The sequence below is a fragment of the Dermacentor andersoni genome, chromosome 9 (assembly GCF_023375885.2).
Source record: "Dermacentor andersoni chromosome 9, qqDerAnde1_hic_scaffold, whole genome shotgun sequence".
NCBI classification, from domain to species: Eukaryota; Metazoa; Arthropoda; class Arachnida; order Ixodida; family Ixodidae; genus Dermacentor; species Dermacentor andersoni.
In genome coordinates, this window is record NC_092822.1 from 9,154,749 (window position 1) to 9,173,710 (window position 18,962).

Consider the following 18,962-nt stretch of genomic DNA (forward strand, 5'->3'; position numbering starts at 1 on the left):
GTCCGTGCTGCGTTACTAATAGCAGGCGCCGTCGATGCCGTCTACCAACACCCGCATGGCCACGGAGCCGCATGTGTCGTCTGCTATCAAAAGCCTTGCACTACGTGCACGAGAAAAGAACGAGAAAAGAACTTGCGGAGAGTCTAGTGCCGAAGTGTACATGAACTCGTGCAGCACGACGTCAAATCGAGTGCCGAAGTGCAGGTGGCGCTAGCTGCACTGGCAAATCGAGTGTAGAGTGCTGCACTTCCTGAACTAGTGCAGAAAGTGCAGCCAAATCGAGGAGACCTAGAATCAGCCGCACTTTCATCACGACCTACTGGAACTCCAGACCTGCACAGATATCCGGCTTCTATGGGAGCAGCTTGCGCCCACTTTCGTTCAACCGACGGCCGTAGGTGGCGCTTTTATAACCTGTTCGTCTGCTACGCGGTGGGCGGCTGTGCGGCGTTGTAATTAGTACGGCAGCTGTTTCGTTGTGACGAACTGCTTGTCTAGTTGATGATTTTTGCTAACACAGTGACAGTGATGTCACAAGGCTTTGATCGGTCACTTGGCTTCAAAAGTTGACTGCCCGAACCTACAAAATGTCGGAGCGTGTATAGTCCGCTGCTCTCTGAAATAGCGTTAAATAGCCGCTCCTATTGCCTTTTTCAAGCATACTATTATAAATCACATTGCTTATAGAGTTCGTAAAGTACACAACAGTTTCATTGTATACGTTGTAAAATTCGTTTCTGCGCTCTCTAGAAACTTGAAGCCACCGTAATGTTCGACGACAGAACGATTACCACTCATTTTAACTCCTAAAAGTTGTCCGTGAATGCGTCGTGAGTTCAAAAAATGAATTACGCACACAGCTTCACTGCGTACGTATCTTAAGCACCACCATTACGCTGCCGCCTTACCACGCAGGAAACCTAGCTTTACAGTTTGAAAAGAGTTCCGTGACGCGATTTAAGGCCTGCAGTGCAGCATGTTTTAAAGCACTGGGATCATTTTTGCAAGCTTTCTACTGAGCTAGACATCCAACGACATTAAAAATAAGAAATGCTCACGTACCTTTCCTTGAAACAGAATCGATCAACCTATTGCACATATCGGGCGGAGGAAGCTTACTCGTGAATACTTTTACTATACTTTTACCAGATCATCTTCCTTTCACTACGGCACACAGCAGTAAATCCTAATGTCATCTACGACATTAGGCTGTCTGTAATCAACTAAAAAAGCTAGATTATCCTATGAATCTTCTTTAACAATTTTTCCAGTCTCTTAAGGAGGCTAGGAAAGGGAAATTTATGCCGTCGATCAAGCATTGCAGCGGCCACCTATGCTCGTTGTTTACATTTCTTGCACCGCTCATCCTCTTCTAGTTTCACTATTCAAACGCAAAGCATTCGGAAATATGTATTTTTTTGTATATTTGTGAATTTATTCATTTACCGCCAATACAAGCGCTTTGTGCCTGCCGAAATGGCAAGACAAGCACTGAACAGATCGCAGAAGCAGACGACAGCGAACAGGTTATAACTAGCGCCACTCTGCTCGTACGTTCTTTTCCTAGCGGCAAAAGGGGCGAACTAGACCAGGCGTGCTGGAGGAGGGAGATCTGTGCAGGTCTGTAGGTCGTGCTTTCATAAACTAACAAACACAACATAAAAATGCAGAAACAATGTTGCCTACTGAGAACACCGAGTTCCAACGAACTCCGGGCGTCGGTAAGCTGTAATGTTTTGCTGTGCTTACTGGTAAAACGTTAGAATAAACGAATTATAAAGCTGACAGTCTTTCTTTTTTTAATTTTTGCCAGCTGTAAATAACATCGTAACAATGTTCTTGGTGGTCAGGTTGATTTGGAAGTGATTGAAGAAGGCAGTAGCATAGAGTTTCGCATGAGAAGTCAGAAATGATTGGTCCATCCTGTGGGGAAAAAAAAAAAAGAAAAAAAGAACGCACATTTGCGTAAAGCAAAAGCTGCATTTAACGACCCCCACTACTCACTGCCCTAAGCCATTTGTCATGTATGTACATCGTGTAGAGTTGGAGAAGATCATCACCACCATATTTTGCATGCAGAGAGCGTGCTGTGGTGCTACCACAGAGTGCTACCATTTCACAACACGCTTTTTAAAAGCAGTGACTGCGTATGCCCCGACCTAAAAAGAAACTCGGCGCCAAACAGCCTCGGTCTGACGCATTCTTTAGCAATCAACTATTCAAATGTGCTTTGCTGAATAAGCTTTGCAGCGTCCTTTCATTTTAAAGAGCACCTATACATTAGCTCACCTCCTGAAGACTAGATCAAGAAAATCTCGTGCATTAAGAAAGCATGTGCAATTTTCGGACTTTGTGCAAAGTTTCATCTCTTCTTTCCCCTTGCACCACTATTTTTTCATGTCCTTTTGCGTTGCATGAAAAGCCAGCTGAACCGGTATAACGTCGGTCTAAACCCGACGCACTTTCGATCGCGATCGAATTTCTCTGTCGCGATTGGCTCCTTTGCGCGAGATGCGGGAAAGAGCCAATTGCGGTCGAGTAATTCGATCCAGATATCCGGCTCGATCGCACCGGTGTAAGACATGCACATATAAAAAATGTGCAAGGCAACACAGATTAATCTGCCTGGTTAATCATCATAGACATTGAGTTCACTATTTATATGCAGTATTGTCAACTGACGAACAGAATAAGCATACACCGAGGCCGACTTAAGAGACAAAAAAGCTCAGTGCCATTCTGTGGCAATTAGGCACAGTAGTACTAAATATCCCATGGAAAATTGCGTGGTATAAATGTAAACGGAAGTGACTTGTATATGAGAAGAGTTCACTACCATGCCAAAATATGTTAATGATATGGGCAGCAATAGAGAAGAGCACCTTTTAGCCCTGGTTACTTTAGATGTAGGCAGATGCGATGTGAAATCTGGTCCAAAACTAAGCTTTGGTAAATGTATCACCCTGGTGTAGTATACCGTGGCAGATGTGGAAAGAGAAATTCACCTAGTTCACTTTCTCGTGCACATGTTTCATTCTGGCGTGACAATGCATATTTCTCCAACGTGGACAAGTGAATGGCTCTGCCAGATGTAAACACTGAATGCCCATGTTAATTATTTGCAGCTCCCGTGTAAATTCCAAGAAGACTGCGAGCAAACGGAGCAAGTCCATTGGCAGTGTGAGCTGGGCTATTCAATGTCTCCTTGGCTTCCTGTGGAAACCAGTTCTCTTCCTGATGGCAACATGCACTGCAGTAGCTGCTGGCCTTGGCAAGTTCTGCAGACAGCAAACAAATGAAATGCCTGCTTCTGTTCATTCATCATGCAGCCTACCAGATGGCATACCAGAAAAGGTCAGAGCTCATATTATTTAGTAAGCATTGGAGAACAGTTTGCCATTCTTTAATGCAGGAACATGGAATGCTGGGAGCGGTGACTGCTATACCACTGAATCTGTACAAGCATGTCAAAGACTTGTTGGCAGGCTCACATCCCGACAGCTGTAATGGCACCAGTCAGCTACTACTGAGTTACTCTGAACAATCTGCATCGTCTGGAACAGCAAGTCCAACATCTGATGATATCTTGCTTCCCCAGCTGTCAACATCCTTTGACAAAAAGCTGGTTGTCAATGGTAAAGAGGCACTTCTGAAAAAAACACCGGCTGAGGATGTCATAGAATGTCAAAATGCAAGCTTCCTATCCAAGCAACCCAGAAGACCAACCAAAAGCAAGGGAATGATTGTGAACAAGGAAAAGAAAGCTACTTCTACTCAAAAGACGCAGCCATCGTTAGCAAAACCCAAGCTAAATAAAGCACACCTAAATGACAACACAAAAGTGAGACGTGGCTCTAATGCATCTCATGAAGAGACTGCAACTAAACAAAAAAACACCATCAGCAAAGCCCCATTAGCAAGTCCAGCTGGGAAACCAAAGCCTAATGTTCCTAAAGAAACCAGTGCCAAGTCAGGCTTGTGGCAGCCACGAGAGTTGGTCAGAGACACAAGCAAACAGGAAATACATAGAAAAAATCAGAAGAAAAGCCGTACAAAAGAGATGCCAACAGGGTCGCTGAAACCCCAGTCTGATCCAAGTATGAAGTATCCTGCAGGCCTTATGGAAAAGACAGCACTACCTAACATGCCATCGTCACAGGCAGCTCCACTAAACATCCCTGAAATGCAGAACACAAGCAACAAGCAACCATTAGGCACTGCTACAGAGCAAAGCAACACCCCTTCACATAAACTATCATATAAACCACAATTGAAACCTGAATCAAGGAAAAAGCAAACTGTAAGCCCTAAAGTGAAGTCAGGCCTACCTGAAAACTCGTCTGCACAAGCAGGTCCACTAAAAGTACCTGCACCACAAACTACAATCAACAAGCAGCACTCGCACACTGGTGCTAGCTTCAGTGAAGTGCCAAACATTTCCTCACACAGGCATATAGATAAACCGCAACCCAAATCCAAGGCAGGTACAGAGCACACTGTAGGTCTTAAAAAACAGACTCGATTACCTAGCAAGCCATCTTTACAAACAGTCCAACCGAATGTACCTGCCCCAGAGAGCACAAGTGACAAGCAACCTTTAAAGGTGGCTGCCAGAACCAGCAAGCCACCAAGAAAATCACATAGGCCAACAGATCACCCACAATCCAAACCTGTGCCAACTAGTAAAAAACACTCTGTAGGCATTAAACAAAAGGTGAAGCTACCTCAAAAGCCATCACAGAGAGCTCCATCAAAAGCACCTGCGCCAAACACTAGCAACGAGCAGCCTTCAGGGACAGCAACCAGCTCTGATCAGGCAGCAAGTAACATTACTGCACACAGGCCAAGAAACAGAATGAAAAAAATATCTGATTCAAGTAGTAAAAAGCATCCTGTAAACCTTCAAGAAAAAACAGGTTTACGTAACAAACCATCATCACAAAGAGCTCCATCGAAAGCATCTGCACCAAGAAACACAAGGAACAAGCAACCTTCAAAGACAGCGGCCAAGTCTGATGACGCACCGAGAAGCATTCCTTCAGATAAGCCCAGAAAGAGACCACAGCCAAAATATAAGCTAAGTAAAAAGCTCCATACAGACCGTCAAGAAAAGAGAGGGGGGCTTAATAAGCCATCGTCACAGAAGGCTCCATCAAAAGCACCCACGCCAAAGACAAACAAGCAGCAGCCTTCAAAGACAGCAGCCATATCTGATCACGCATCAAGCAACATTCCCTCACACAAGCCACGAAACATGCCACACCATACATGTAAGCCAAGTAGTAAAAGGCATCCTGTAGACCTTCAAGAAAAGACTGATTTAAAGAACAAGCCATCATTACTAAAATCACCAAGAGAGTCTTCACCACAAAACACAAGTGACGAGCAGCCGCCAAGCACTGCAGCCAGCTTCGATGAGGCACCACGAAACATTCCTTCACCAAAGGTTACAGACAGGCCAGGAAGTGACCACAAGGCTCCAAGCATTAGCACCACAGTGGACAACTCTGCCAACAGGAAAAATGGCATGACGCCAAGAGGACGCCTGCCGACTGTAAAGAGAAGCCTGGGAGAACCAAAGGAAGACATAAAATTGGAAAACATTTCTAGGAAGAAAGCTGCAGAAGAACCCATCGGTGACAAAGACAAGCAGCAAAAGGACTCTGCAAAAGAAATGAACCATCAAGCTGAGTCACCAAGAGACAGCAAAACAGATGTCACAAAGCCATCCATGATAGCCCTAAATGTTGCTGGGCACAACTCAAAGTCAGGGTCGCAGAAAATGAAAGCTCTAGACTCACAGGACGTACCAAGTGGTCAGTGGCCACAAATGGTTTCTGCAAGAATTGAGGGTTTTGGACCAGCCGTAATAATCAATGCCCAGAGGATACAGCCACAGATGCCACACAAGGCACCACATAAAAAGAAATCGCTGCTGGACACAGTCCACAAAATCATGGAGGCTTGTGCCAAAATGGCACGTCTCCTTGAAGCAAGTAGCACCGATGAAGATTCGATACATATTGAAGCAGGAGGCTCAAGTCAAAATTCCGTGCCTGCGAAACCAAGGCTAGGCGACAACGATATGAACACAGCCTTTGAAAACTATGTTGTTAGAAACAAACACCACAAACTGCCATCTGTAGATGGAAAAGAGCAAAATGAAAAAAAACTGAGTCTTAAGAAAGCTCTCATGTCTGAGGACCAAATAGATACCACAGGCGACATCTCCCGGTCAACTGGAGTGAAAAACACAGCTTCTTTATTGCATAATCTACACAAGCTAACACGCAGAGTTACAGACAAAGGTACTCAGACAAAAAAGAATATGTTAACACAAACCAAAGGTGTGTCAACTGACTGCACTAATCTTTTACCACAACAGGCAGGTCATGTACCCAACAATAAAGAACATAAAAGTCTGCAGATAGACTTGCCAAAAAATAATGTAACTTCTCTTATCCAACTGCTGGAAGAAAAAGACCAACAAGGCAGTGATGCATTGGCCACCCCTAAACAGTGTTCCAATGCAAAAGGTAGGGCACAGAACAGTGGTGTGAGGAATGAAAAGATCACCAAAACTTATAACAAGCAACCATCAGTTGTCCAGAAAGATCAGTCTTTGCCATTCCAGAATACTGCAGCAGCTACACCCATAGATTGCCCAAAGACACCACCTCCAATAAAACTTCCAAATGGTAGCCCACATGTAAGCTCAGCGGTCACTTTCTTTGAAAAGAATGCCGAGCAACAGGACCGAAATGGACCTACTTCTCCTAAACTGCATTCCAGATCAAGAGGGGAACGAGACCAAAAACCAGCAACATACCATGACGGTAACACAACACAGAAAGCAGAAGCAATGAATGTAGTACAACCGTATGTGCATACCAGAAAAGCTGCAAATGCAGAGTCCTCCGAGTTGGCTACACAATCAGTTACATCCAACAGCCAACAGTCAGTTCTGCATCTAGATGTGCCACGGAATGTAAGCTCACTTGACCAGTTGCTTGAAGACAATGCCCAGAAATGGAACAAAGCTGTCTCTCACAAACTGCCTTCCAAACCTGCATGCACTGCTTTACAAAAAACCACAAAAGATGACGACACTAGCAGAAGTGAGGACGTGCAAGCACCTGTCTGCCAGGAAGACCAACCTTGGCCTTGCCAGCGTCGCAAGATGTTCAGGTGTACCGTTTCCAGACCCAAGAAAACACATCACACAACTTTCAGGTAGCTCTTTTATTTAGCTGCTGCATGGTAATAAAAGACAGGCACTCTGGTAAAATAGCTCATCATATGATGCAACAGCTTTATGTGCACAGCGCTTTGGAGTCCAATTCATGGGATGTGAAGAGTAGAGTCGGTAGTGGCCGTAAGTTCGGCATGTGTGTGTTAGCTGCTCTGTTAGCTGCACTATGATAAAGAAAGAGGCACTCTGGTGAATGAACAAGCGACATAAAGTGGGTTGTAAAGCACCATAAAAATACTTTTGAGTGAAAAGCTGGCCCAATGGCCATTGTGACTCTTACACAGGTTCATGATGAAAAAAAGTAAAATAAAGGAGAACTTTCAACAAGGTAAGCTCTTGTAATTTGGAATGAGTCAAACCACAAATGTAAACACCTGTATTAGAAAACTGAGTACTCCTTACACAACCACACTTCAGTAATGATCTTAACGTCTTTGCAAGTATACAAATAACAGATAATCTATGTTTAGCTTGAGTAAATCAGTATTCAAAGAGCAAGAAATAATTAAAAACAGCCTCTAGTAGACAAACTTGGTCTTTGACTAAAAGCATCCTCATGGCTAGTGACACAATATAACTTGCTGCTAATGAGTACCAAACTTCGAGCTAAATGGCAATGATAACTTTCTTAGAATGCTATTTAATGAGTTGTAAAAAGAAAATGTCATCAGCCATAAGGATGAATAACAAGCTGCTAAACTAGAGTTCATTAGAAGCACATAAGAGCAGCCATGTTTCGGCTTCAAGTGGCATTTCACTGCAGTTCATTAAATTGTTATTTATAACAGCTGCCCTATATGTTGTCCTTCAAGCATTATGGTTCAAGTCGATCAAAAAGGAAGGGCATAATAACAACATAGCTGGAACGACAAAACAGCAACAACTCATTCATGCTGCACAAAAGTCTATCGGAATATGGCAGCAGCCATATTCTCTGTGCTTCAAAACACAATTTGCTCCAGTCAAAAACAGCATAGAAACGGTCCACCATTTAGTCCTTCAATTGGCATTACAGTGGCATTTGATTTAAAAGACTGTTTTGGTGCAAGCCACAACACTGCTCAACGGTTGGGCGCAGGCACACCATTCAGGCTGGTCTCAATCTCCCGTTGCGCCCGTGAGATCTTCATTTTGTCGCGTGGTGTGTGCTCCTCACCCGTCTCGCGAGCAAACATGCGCATCTTCTCGCGGAAGGTGAGCTTCTCGGGTCCTGGTGGCTTGCTTGGCTGCTGCAGGGCTCGCTGACGTTCAATTCGCTGTCGAGGGTCACGATACACCTCCTGTGCACCAATGACACCTGGTGTGGATGCCACCAGGTAACCACCTGGTGGAGCATTCAGCACTGCATCAATATCTTGTAAGGTGTAGCCTGAATCCTCCTCTTCATCATCCTGGGGGCACACCTGTAATCGCATAAACACAATGAAGAACTGTCAAAGCAGATTTGCATCTACATGTAACAGTGCATGTAAATACAGTAAAAGCTTGTTAATCCTGACTTGACGGGATAAAAAAAAAGGTCCAAGTTAACCGAATGTCGAGTTATTCAGGGTAACGAGAACAATAAACAAATGCTTACTACATCAACACACTTTACTCACTAAACGAATTGGCAAGTCCCGTTTCTGTTTTGCACAAAGGTAGTGCATAAACTGCATTTATGATCTCGGGAGTGATTACCACTCACAGCTGCGAAGGTCTTGCCACTTTCTTTACAGTGTGGCCGTGGTGCAAAACCCGAGACTTCATTCAAGTTGCGGCTTTTACTACTGCGCACACATCCCGATTGTTTTTACACCAGTGAGCTGGTCGGTGGGCAACAGCATTGTGATGTAGTTGGCGGGTTTGTTGGCAGCGTGCAGTAGAATTGGTCTTCATCCTCGGCAGCTTCCGCCATGTTTGACACACACACACACACACACACATGCAGGCACACACATTGCACAGAGTCAAGACGAAAACTACTCTTAGTCGCAACCCGAACAAAATTGCAGTTGCTTTTGACGTGATAATGGATAGCGATCACGCAGTTTTGAAAGCAAACGACTAATAAGCATTGAATTAAAATTAAACTATTGCTCAGCACAATGATGGATGAAACTGCGGTTCCTCATGACGTGACTACGTATGGCGACTACGTAGTTCTGCAGGCACACCGCCAATGCACGCCATTTAAAACAATGCTACTGTTGGCAACAACTGCTGTGGATGAAACCACGCTCAATATTGACTACACGGCTCTGAAGGTGCACAGCAAATAGGGTGTCATCCATGCTGGTAAATGCAAGAATAAAGGCTGTAAATGCACTAATACGGCAGGCACGAAGCCTACTGTCCCGTTCAGCCGCACCACATGTAGCGGCAGAACGAGACCCGGACTGTGTGAGTATGCATCTGGGTGATTCCACGAGAGATCAACACGGGTAAAAAAATTCATACCTTGGATTCCATTGAATATTTAATATTTCATGCACATATCACTCTGGTATCACGAAAGTGAATGTAGCTTCTTTGCCAAATGAATATTTTAGGAGGAAAAACATAGCGAAATTTTTCAGTGTGGAGGCGCCTATTTCATGCACAAGGCATTGTCACAAATTCACAACAATGTGAAATGCAACATGTTACAGCTACAAAGAATATATTTTTGTCTGTGAAACGTAGATGTAAAGAAGGGTCAGCTAGCACTGTTTGAGGCTTCCGTGCGACACGGAAGTGTTTTAGAATTTCTAACTGCTTAATTTGCTACAATTTTCAGAAGTTGCTATGTTTACCATTTTTTATCAGCTTAACCAATCCATGTAGCATTCTGAAATTTGGTGGACTGTGAGACCTTAACCTATTCAATAATTCTGCTGAATATTGTTACTGTATCACAAATTACCATTTTTACAATTCGCCTCAAATGTGAAGTTTTGATGAAAAAACCTTTTTGTGTTCCAAAACGCAGTTCCCCAGGAGATGCCTATATTGAAAGAAGTTTGCCTCACAGAAATGAGCAAACTTACCGTATCTATTCCAGTCTAGGCCTATAGTTGTTTTCAAATAATTATATACCAAACTTTAGGGTCGGCTTAGATTTGAGGATATTAAAACACGCACCAGTTTGTAATTGAATATGATAAATATGGTGCATAGCTAACACCATCTAGAAAAGTTAGTATCGCAGCTGCTATTAGCCGCACGAGAAGCCAACTGAAGTACAGGAGCGACGTCGCTATTTTGACCTGTGTCGTATCGCTGTGCGGCATCTCTGTGCGTGCGGTCTGGCCCATAGTGTGGCATTATCGTAATGGCACCAAACAGGCGATGCCACTATAGTGCAACTTTCAAACGAAAAGTTGCGCTAGCCGCAGAGGCATCATCAAAAGTTCCAAGCCGGGCGGCACTTCGGCATCAATGAGAAAAATGTCCGTCGTTGGAGGGTGCAATGGGGGATGCCTTTCGTGTGCACCGCAATGAGATGACAGCCATAAGGAAAATAAGTGCGCGATAACAGAGAGGAACTGTTGACCGAGATTGCGCCGCATCTCAATGCGTGCGAGCCGTGCTGCACTGTCTGAGCTTGCGGACTGGGCTAGCAGTGATGATAACGCATAGTGAGCTCGGCATGTTCATATTAAATAAATGCTGTTTTCATTTTGTGAACGCTGTCTCCCTTTTTTTTGTTCGACTTACATTCGAGGCAAGTTTTTACATTTTTTCTGGCTTCGGACATTTAGGGGTCGGCTTAGAATCGGGGCCGGCCTAACTATACAAATTCCCGAGTTTTACAGTGGTGTATTTGCAATGCATTCCTAGGTTGTCACCAACAAGAGTGCCATCTGGTGGCCGAAGATGCAAATGTTGTGCTGCTGCGCTTTGCATGGCAGCCGACCTTAACATTGTTGCAAGATTGAACCACATGTCAACATATGTCACTTATCCATTCGAACTCCCTCCGTACATTTTTTTCCATGCTAGTCTTCGTGTGAGATTATCTAGGCATAAACTCATGCTGTGCTAATGCGGAGTTTCTCATGCATATTCTGCTCTGCAGCCATAGGCAGCTGTCACTGCACTTGCCTCAACAGGGGGCGCTTCAGTAAAGGACACCTTTTTGGAAGGTGGGGGTCTGCGATCTGGCGGGGGAGGTGGGCATGCCGGCAGTGGTGGAGGCTGGTCATCATGCGGCTGGTGTTCCTCCTGCTGCTGACGCTGCTGCTGCTGCTGCTGCTGCTGCTGCTGTAGCTGCTGCTGCTGTAGCTGCTGCTGCTGCTGCTGCTGTAGCTGCTGCTGCTGCTGTAACTGGTGGTGGTGCTGTTGTTGCTGGTTTTGGTATTGCTGCTGCTGCTGATGTTGTAGCTGCTGCTGCTGTCGGCGCTGTGCTTCACGCAGCAGTTGCTCTTCAGCCATGCGTTGAGCAGCCAGCTCCTGTTGCTTGCCACTCTCCTCCAGACGCAGCTGTCGTAGACGATCCTCTTGTTCCTGAAAGCAAATGTGCTGATTGAGAGATTGAACCATAAGACCCAGGGCTGCGAAAGGGGGTGGGGGTATTCTGTAAGAGTCCACCTAGTGGACTGTCCATTTCGGCCGCTGCTGATTGGCTAGGGCTGCACGTCTCCTCCTTGCTCATACAGCTGCATCCAATCAGCAGCGGCCGAAATGGACAGTCCACTAGGTCGACTCTTACAGAATACACCCCCCCCCCCCCCCCCCGGGGCTGCAAAATATGCCATGCTGGAGCAGTAATTTTGACTACTTTGTCTGTGCGCCGACATCTCATAGCACAGGCATCGTCATGCTACATGGTATAATTCCATGCCAAGCAGGCCACTATTCAGCATTCCTTTCTTGATTCTCTGCGAGTGCTATCAATGCACTGGTCGGACACTCCTTACTAGACTTTATGACTATGTAGCAGAAAGCACAGCTATGAGATTTAGATCAGCACAATGCGTTGGTGGGCTAGTTGGTGCGAATCCATGAATACTTTGTTTAGCGCAAAACAACTGACACAAGAAAGACGACAGGACAAGGCGCCTTGTCCTGTCGTCTTTCTTGTGTCTGTTGTTCTGCAATAAACAAAGTATTCATGAGATTTAGACTCCAAGCAAACTAAATAAGCTGATAGACATTGCAGGCAAAAGTTACTGTATCCAATTTTGAACCTGTGTTTCATAACAAGGTGTTCATGTTGATAAACATTGGCCAACACCAACCTCATTTCATTTATGCACCAACTTCATGACTTGCATGCTCGTTACAGCTGTAAGATATCCACATCTTTAGAGTTCACAGCAGTTCACAGCCTTTGCCACCACTGTGACGTCCAATGCCTCTCTCCCTATGAACAGCTCTAAATGTACGGACTGTCAACCACTTTCAAATGCAAAGATCCTTTGACATCCGCAATGGTGTCAAAAAAAGGTGTGGCATGAAATGGTGGCATCAAAAGGTGTGGGTTTGAGTGCCTTAATCACCTCTATCTTAACTAACTATGCTTTATATTGAAGGTAATGGGTTCGACTCTTCACCTTCACAACGTCAAGTGGAATCCAACTTGGATATGGGGCCAGTTTACCCGCATCTCCATGTTGGGTCATGGGTTTTAGTGCCTTAATCAACTTCGCCTTAATTAACACAAAAGGTAATGTTTTCGACACTCTTCATGATGTCTATGGGAATCCAACTTAGAGATATGGCCAGTGTGTCCATATCTAAGTGGGTTTGACTGCCACCAAAGGTTGTGGGTTCAGGTGCCTTAATTAACTATCTTAACTGTGCCATAATTAACTTCGTCTTAATTGACACCAAAGGTAATGGGTTTGACTCTTGACCTTCACGATGTCAAATGGAATCCAACTTGGGAGATCTGGGCGGGTTGCCCATATCTCCAAGTTGTTTCACTTGAATTTTGGTGCCATAATGCCTGATAACAAATTTTTCGCCCCACAAGCCCAAGCGACCCAAGCGAATACCTTCAATGACTTATTCGGCACTGATCCACCCCAGTCGACAGCACCCCTCAACCACACATGATCGCGATTATAACATTATCTTTTTCTTTATCTGGCTTCACCTGAAGAAGTTTACAACATTATCATTAGTATTAACAATACACGTGCTGGTCTTGACAATTTTTCTGCTGCCAACATAAAAATGATAGTGCATTTAATCTGTGATGTTTTCTGTCACATCATCAATCTTGTATTTCTAACTGGGTTCTTCCCAACAGAGCTGAAAAATGCAAAAATTATTTACATCTTTAAGGAGATCAGCGATTAATCTCTAATTATTGCCCTATAGCAATTCTTTCATTTTTCAGTAAAGTCGTAGAAAAACTTTCTGCAAGACGTTCAAGAACTTATCTAGACAAGTTTGGTATTCTTTCCAATAACCAGTATGGTTTTAGACCAGAATACTCAACTGAATTCGGTCTAATGTGGCTAACAGATAAAATTAAATCTGCCATTGACCCCGGTAATGTCGTTAGAGATGCATTTATTGACCTTTCAAAAGCTTTTGATTCGATTATGCATGACGTTTTATTGCAGAAACTGAAGTCAATCGGTGTATCCGGGCCCCCATTAGAACCAATTCATAGTTATTTGAATGATTAGGAACACAAAGTACATGTGTCTGGTACCTATTCTAATTCCCAAACCATCAACATAGGTGTTCCACAGGGGTAAATCCTGGGTCCGCTTTTATTTTTTATTTACACCACTAATTTTCCATAAAGCCTTGTACATTCTTCCTGTATACTTTATGCAGATGATACCACTGTAATAACTGCCAGTAAACTAAATAGACATTTGATAAATGTTGTTGAATGGTTCAAAAAGAATAAATTAAATATAAATGCCAAAAAAAGCTAACTTGGTCATATTTTCGTTGACTAACCGAATTATTCCTAACAATTCCTTTGTTTATATGGGTTATACTCGAAGTTATGCTAGCTCTAGTAACATAAAACTAGATGAACATTTAAAGTTTAACTTGCATATCTCACTGCTCACGCAAAAAGCAGTATGTGCCATTCGAATTTTACTAAAAGTTTGTCCTTTCTTTCATTTTGAAATATTGTTGGCGCTTTATTATGCTTTCTTTCAGAGCAACAGTGTCTATTGCAGCTGATCGTGGGGGAACACGTATGTTACTCATTTATCAACCATTCAGCATCCCCAAAATCAAGCAATAAGAATAATAACCTTCAGCAGCTTCATGTCCAATATGTTCTCCTTACTCTACTGACATGCTATTTTATCAGTTCAAGAACTAAACAGATACTTTCTCGGCATTCTGATATATAAATATGTGAATGGAAGGCTTGCAATTCCTTTACTACATACTAATCAGTTTTGCAAAAATCAGCTTTGCAAAATTAAATAACTTTCTCTTACCTAAACCCAGGACAAACAATGGCAAGTCTACAGCTAACTTCTCACTAGTATCATTTTGGAATTCCTTGCTTGTAGGTAGAAAGAAGAAATCCTGTGAAATGTTTATAAAGGCTTTGCACTCATACTTGTTACACTCAAACACTTCTTTATGTTCACAATAAGTTCTCTTACATTTATGTATATGTTTTATTTTTTGCTTAACTGAACATTTTTATAACTCAGTTTTCTGTGTTCGCCAATGTTTACCGAAATGTTGCTGTTTGATGTATGGTTTTATAGGAGGTCTCACTCTCAGTCTTGAGACTGAGACCTCCTCCTTTATTTATATGTCATATGCAATGTATTACATGTACTTCGATAATAAATCTTGAATCTTGAGCCATCTGAGGCTTAACAAGTTGAGCATTGATAAAATATGTAAAGTGACAACACAATGGGGACTGACTGCAGTTGTCCCATGCAATGTCACGTGTGCAAGCCATGCATGCAGTCTTGTTTCCCTCCGATTCCTTTCCTCCATCCCTTTTGCCCTGAACAGGGTAGCAAACTGGACGAGCCTGTGGTGACTAAGCTCCTTACCTATGCTTACTACTCTCCTCTTTCTCTCTCAAAAACTCACCTCCAGATGGCGGGGAGTAACCACATGAATCGGCTCCCAAGGATGCTGGGAGGGGCGCTCCTTCAGAGGTTGCACCTCAGTTGTCAAGTCCTGGAAGCATTGGGGGGAAGGGGGGGGGGGATGCAGGTCATAATGTGCCCCGCTGTGTGGCTTGCCATTAACACACATGCGAGGAACAAGGGACACCTACTTCCCCAGAAGCTGGCAGAGCCAATCCTGTGCTTCCCAAAGCAGCATGCGTGGTACGCCAGAAGGCAGAATGTTAAAGAGTGCAGACTGACACACAAAGCAAGGTGACAAAAGTCTTCTCACTTTGACCATGCAATGGCTGCAGCAAAGTTCTGTCTCTCCACAGCAATAATGGCAGCTACAATGGCAGAAAAAAATGCTTTGACTCTTAGTGTGCTACAGCTGCTGCCAGTAAAGACGCTGCATTGAAGAGCATGAAATGCAATTTATGGATCACCAACAGTGACATCTTGGCACACTCAAGTTTTGTAATCTGTAGTATTATACTGATAATTGCATTGGGTGGAAATATTGTCGAGAATAGAGGGCAGGCGAACAGGACAGATGCTCATTCTACACATAAGAAATTACACTATAATAAAAATAACACTACACCTGAGACTTCAGTAACTATATTTGACTGGTTGCTCCAGAGAGATCGAGCGGCAGTACAAAGGCCTCATAAGGAAGTGACTGAAGCTTTATTATGAGACTAAGTTTCTTGTGTGTACTATATAGAAGTCCAATGATCAACGCTGCACCCTTTCTGTCCCTGAAATACAGCCTTACCACTATCTTACTGCAGCACTGCTGGAGCACTCTGAAATAAGCAGTCTGAACACCACACACGAGTTTGAACACTTCTAAAGCAGCATGTCTTTTAAAGCAAATAGCTTTCTTTGACTCTTTACCCATTTTTGTGGTTGCTTGATGTACAATGTTCGGTGGTCGGACTCAGCAAGGCAAACATTCACTTGTTTGCGCTATTTGTTTACATTGACAATCATTGTTGATAGTTTTTGGACAATCTTTTCTGCAACAGCAGTGGCACAATACAAGTCGCTGCTACAAGAAACCAGAACATCTGCAATAACTAGCTCTGTGGTGAAGACTAGCTCGCTACTAAGCTTGAATAAAGAAAAGGAAGCTTTCTGGTTCTTAACAGTTCAGTAGTGTGTCCTGTGTGCCAAGAGCACTCCCAGCAATACACTTGATGCAGCCAGTGCAGCCAAAGTGAGGAGACCCAATCGTACAACTGCATACAGCTGGCTCTGGCACCTGCTCCTCCTCGTCCTCGTCCCCAGCAAGTTCCTGTGCCCGCCGCTCAAACTCTCGTTCCAGCCTCAGGGCCCTGAGCCGTTCCTCTTGTCGGCTTGTCCGGTTCGGTAGAGACTCCAGTTCTTGCAACTCCTCGTCTCGCATCTGGCGCATTTCTTCCAGTCGCTGGAGGCGCCGCTGTACACACAGGTTGGAACGGTAAGTTCAGCATTGTTCCAGCTCAGCCTTTGACCCATACACATGTGCATCACGTCAACACAAGTGGATAAAATGGTTCTAGGCTCAATCAACACAGTTCGCAATAATCGACACATGCGGTTTTTACGCCCTATGAAAGGAACCTTACAATCTGCTGCAAAACCTTCTAGACCAACACACTTCATACTGTACCAATGCATAGCCATATGAAGGTGGTGTTGATCATATGCATTGGTCTAATTTCTTAGCGGAAAGGTGAACACAGACTTGCACCCCTGTACCTTCCAACATCAGACCAGTGCAAGTAGCCAAGGTGCAGGCACTCACAAGTCTAGTATTTTAGCCTTTTAGCACACAAAAATACACAGGGCCAATGTGACAGATATAGACAAAGATGAGCACTTTGTCTACATCTGTCACACTGTCCCTTTGTTTCTTTGTGCGCTCAAAGGCTGAAATGGAAAACCAACATGCCTAAACTTACATTTTTTCAATGTCTAGCTTGGCCAGTTGGTTGGCCATGAAATTTCTTTCAACATTTTTGTACAAATTTCGTAACGAAGTCACATCTGACTTAAAACAGGGCATCTACCAAATTGATGTTTCCAAATTCCCTGAGTTTCCCAGGTTTTCCCTGAGTGCCTTCGCAAAATTCCGAGTAGCACAGAACTTTGTTTTATGTCCCAACATACTGACACCATGTCACCCAATGCTGTCACTCTCAAGTAACCATGTTAAATAATAAAAAGACTACTTAATCCTTACTTAATAGTAAGGAGTGGTGTCTATTTTACTCAGAAAGAAAACAGAAATGAGGGGCTAATAATATACACAGCGAATGAAATATATTCTATATAAAAAGGTAAAATACATTGCAAATCGAAATTTTTAAATAGAAAGATCCAAACAGAAGCAAATATTTTTCAATATGAGCTACTTCTATCAACTGATAACAAGCTCAGTGATATGATGCCCAAACTTTGTCCCAATTGAGATTCACTCTCAACAGCTCGTAAGTCAACCTCAACTGTCCTGACATACTCTCAGCCTGCGCATGACGCCTCAGTGTTTTGTTTCACTGCTTTAAAAGGTTTATATTGATTTCGATAAGGGACAGCTGCATCTCGGCATCAGCCAGCACTTTGCTTTTTGAGCTCAAGCTCCTTCAAAACGGCGGCAGCACGCTTCCTTTCTAGTTCATTCCCCAATGCATAGGTCCTTTCTGTTCTTGTCCTCCTTCCACCACTAGTTTGCCTTACGGACCATTTGAAGCATCTTCTTGGTAAGTTGCACAGTCCACGTGTGAGTTTTCGAACTTCCTAGGGGTGGCAAGAACGTCAAAAAAATCAGCCAGTTGTAAAAAATAAATGCATGTCATTTACTGCCCTTAGGGGCTCAATCTGCCACAAGCACATTCGAAAACGCTCTGGAGGCCTGCCGGTACACATATTAGGCATATTGGTGCTCGTACTGTGTCTCGTGGCAACAGTCCCTTCCCACGCTTGTTATGCTTCACTACAATACTTTTGCATATGCTCCACCAAGTAACATTTCTGTAAAGAGGCGAAGCTGACTTTTGAAAACCGGCATTACGCAACGCATCGTGCTTCCCAAGCTTCTAAGCCAATCGCGAGTTCTACAAAGGCGAAGTCCATGCCATTGCTGGCAGCAGCGAATTCTTTCAATAAAAAACGCGGTGCCCAATGGCAAGAAGCTTCATAGCGAACGTCGAAGCAGCTAGGCGTAGCGTTGCCGCAGTGGTGGCTACGGCTGCCAGCGGATCTGCATGCGAGAGTGCCGGTTCGAGGCGGCGAGGTAATCGAAATGGCAGCAGTGGTGGCTTTGATTAATGATGTTTTTGACCTGCGGTCACGGCAAAACGTCCGGAAAATCGGACGGTGAAGAGTTCTTGCGTTCGAAATTTCAGACGTTCTGATACATTGACTCCATGGGGTACGCGGTGGTGCCGCGAAGCCGTCCAAATTATCGGGCATCCGGAAAGTCGGTCGTTGACTGTACACTGGCTAGTCCTCCAGCCGACAACAGGGCATCAAAGACGATTCATTACTATTCCTGTCTGTTACTCGAGCCAGCATTACCGCGACTTTCGACCCTTTCAATAAAATTACAGCTAATTTTCCCTGATGGAGGCACAAATTCCTTGAGGTTTCCCTGAGTATTTTCAGACTACTCAAAAATTCTGAGAATTATCAGTTTTACC

At 43.9% G+C, this 18,962-nt stretch overlaps 1 protein-coding gene and 1 long non-coding RNA gene across 5 annotated transcripts in view; one reads left to right on the forward strand and one right to left on the reverse strand.

The window, feature by feature from the left end:
* The first annotated feature begins 967 nt into the window (after window positions 1-967).
* Window positions 968-7,631, forward strand: LOC126526990 (uncharacterized). The gene is made up of 3 exons (XR_011890255.1): window positions 968-2,190; window positions 3,126-3,354; window positions 3,413-7,631. It is a non-coding gene; the product is annotated as an uncharacterized lncRNA (long non-coding RNA).
* Window positions 7,228-18,962, reverse strand: part of cno (adherens junction formation factor afadin) — a 151,050-nt gene continuing 139,315 nt past the window's right edge. Inside the window, exons 21-24 of one of the 4 annotated variants that reach the window (XM_050174694.3) lie at window positions 16,544-16,720; window positions 15,257-15,346; window positions 11,318-11,719; window positions 7,228-8,655 (exon numbers count right to left, since the gene is read on the reverse strand). In XM_050174694.3, coding sequence (XP_050030651.1) covers window positions 8,314-8,655; window positions 11,318-11,719; window positions 15,257-15,346; window positions 16,544-16,720 — 1,011 coding nt within the window. In that variant the 3' untranslated portion in view covers window positions 7,228-8,313. Of the gene's footprint in view, window positions 8,656-11,317; window positions 11,720-15,256; window positions 15,347-15,446; window positions 15,473-16,528; window positions 16,721-18,962 lie in introns of those variants that run through there. The other 3 variants (XM_055068500.2, XM_055068502.2, XM_055068501.2) reach the window with 3 other exon arrangements.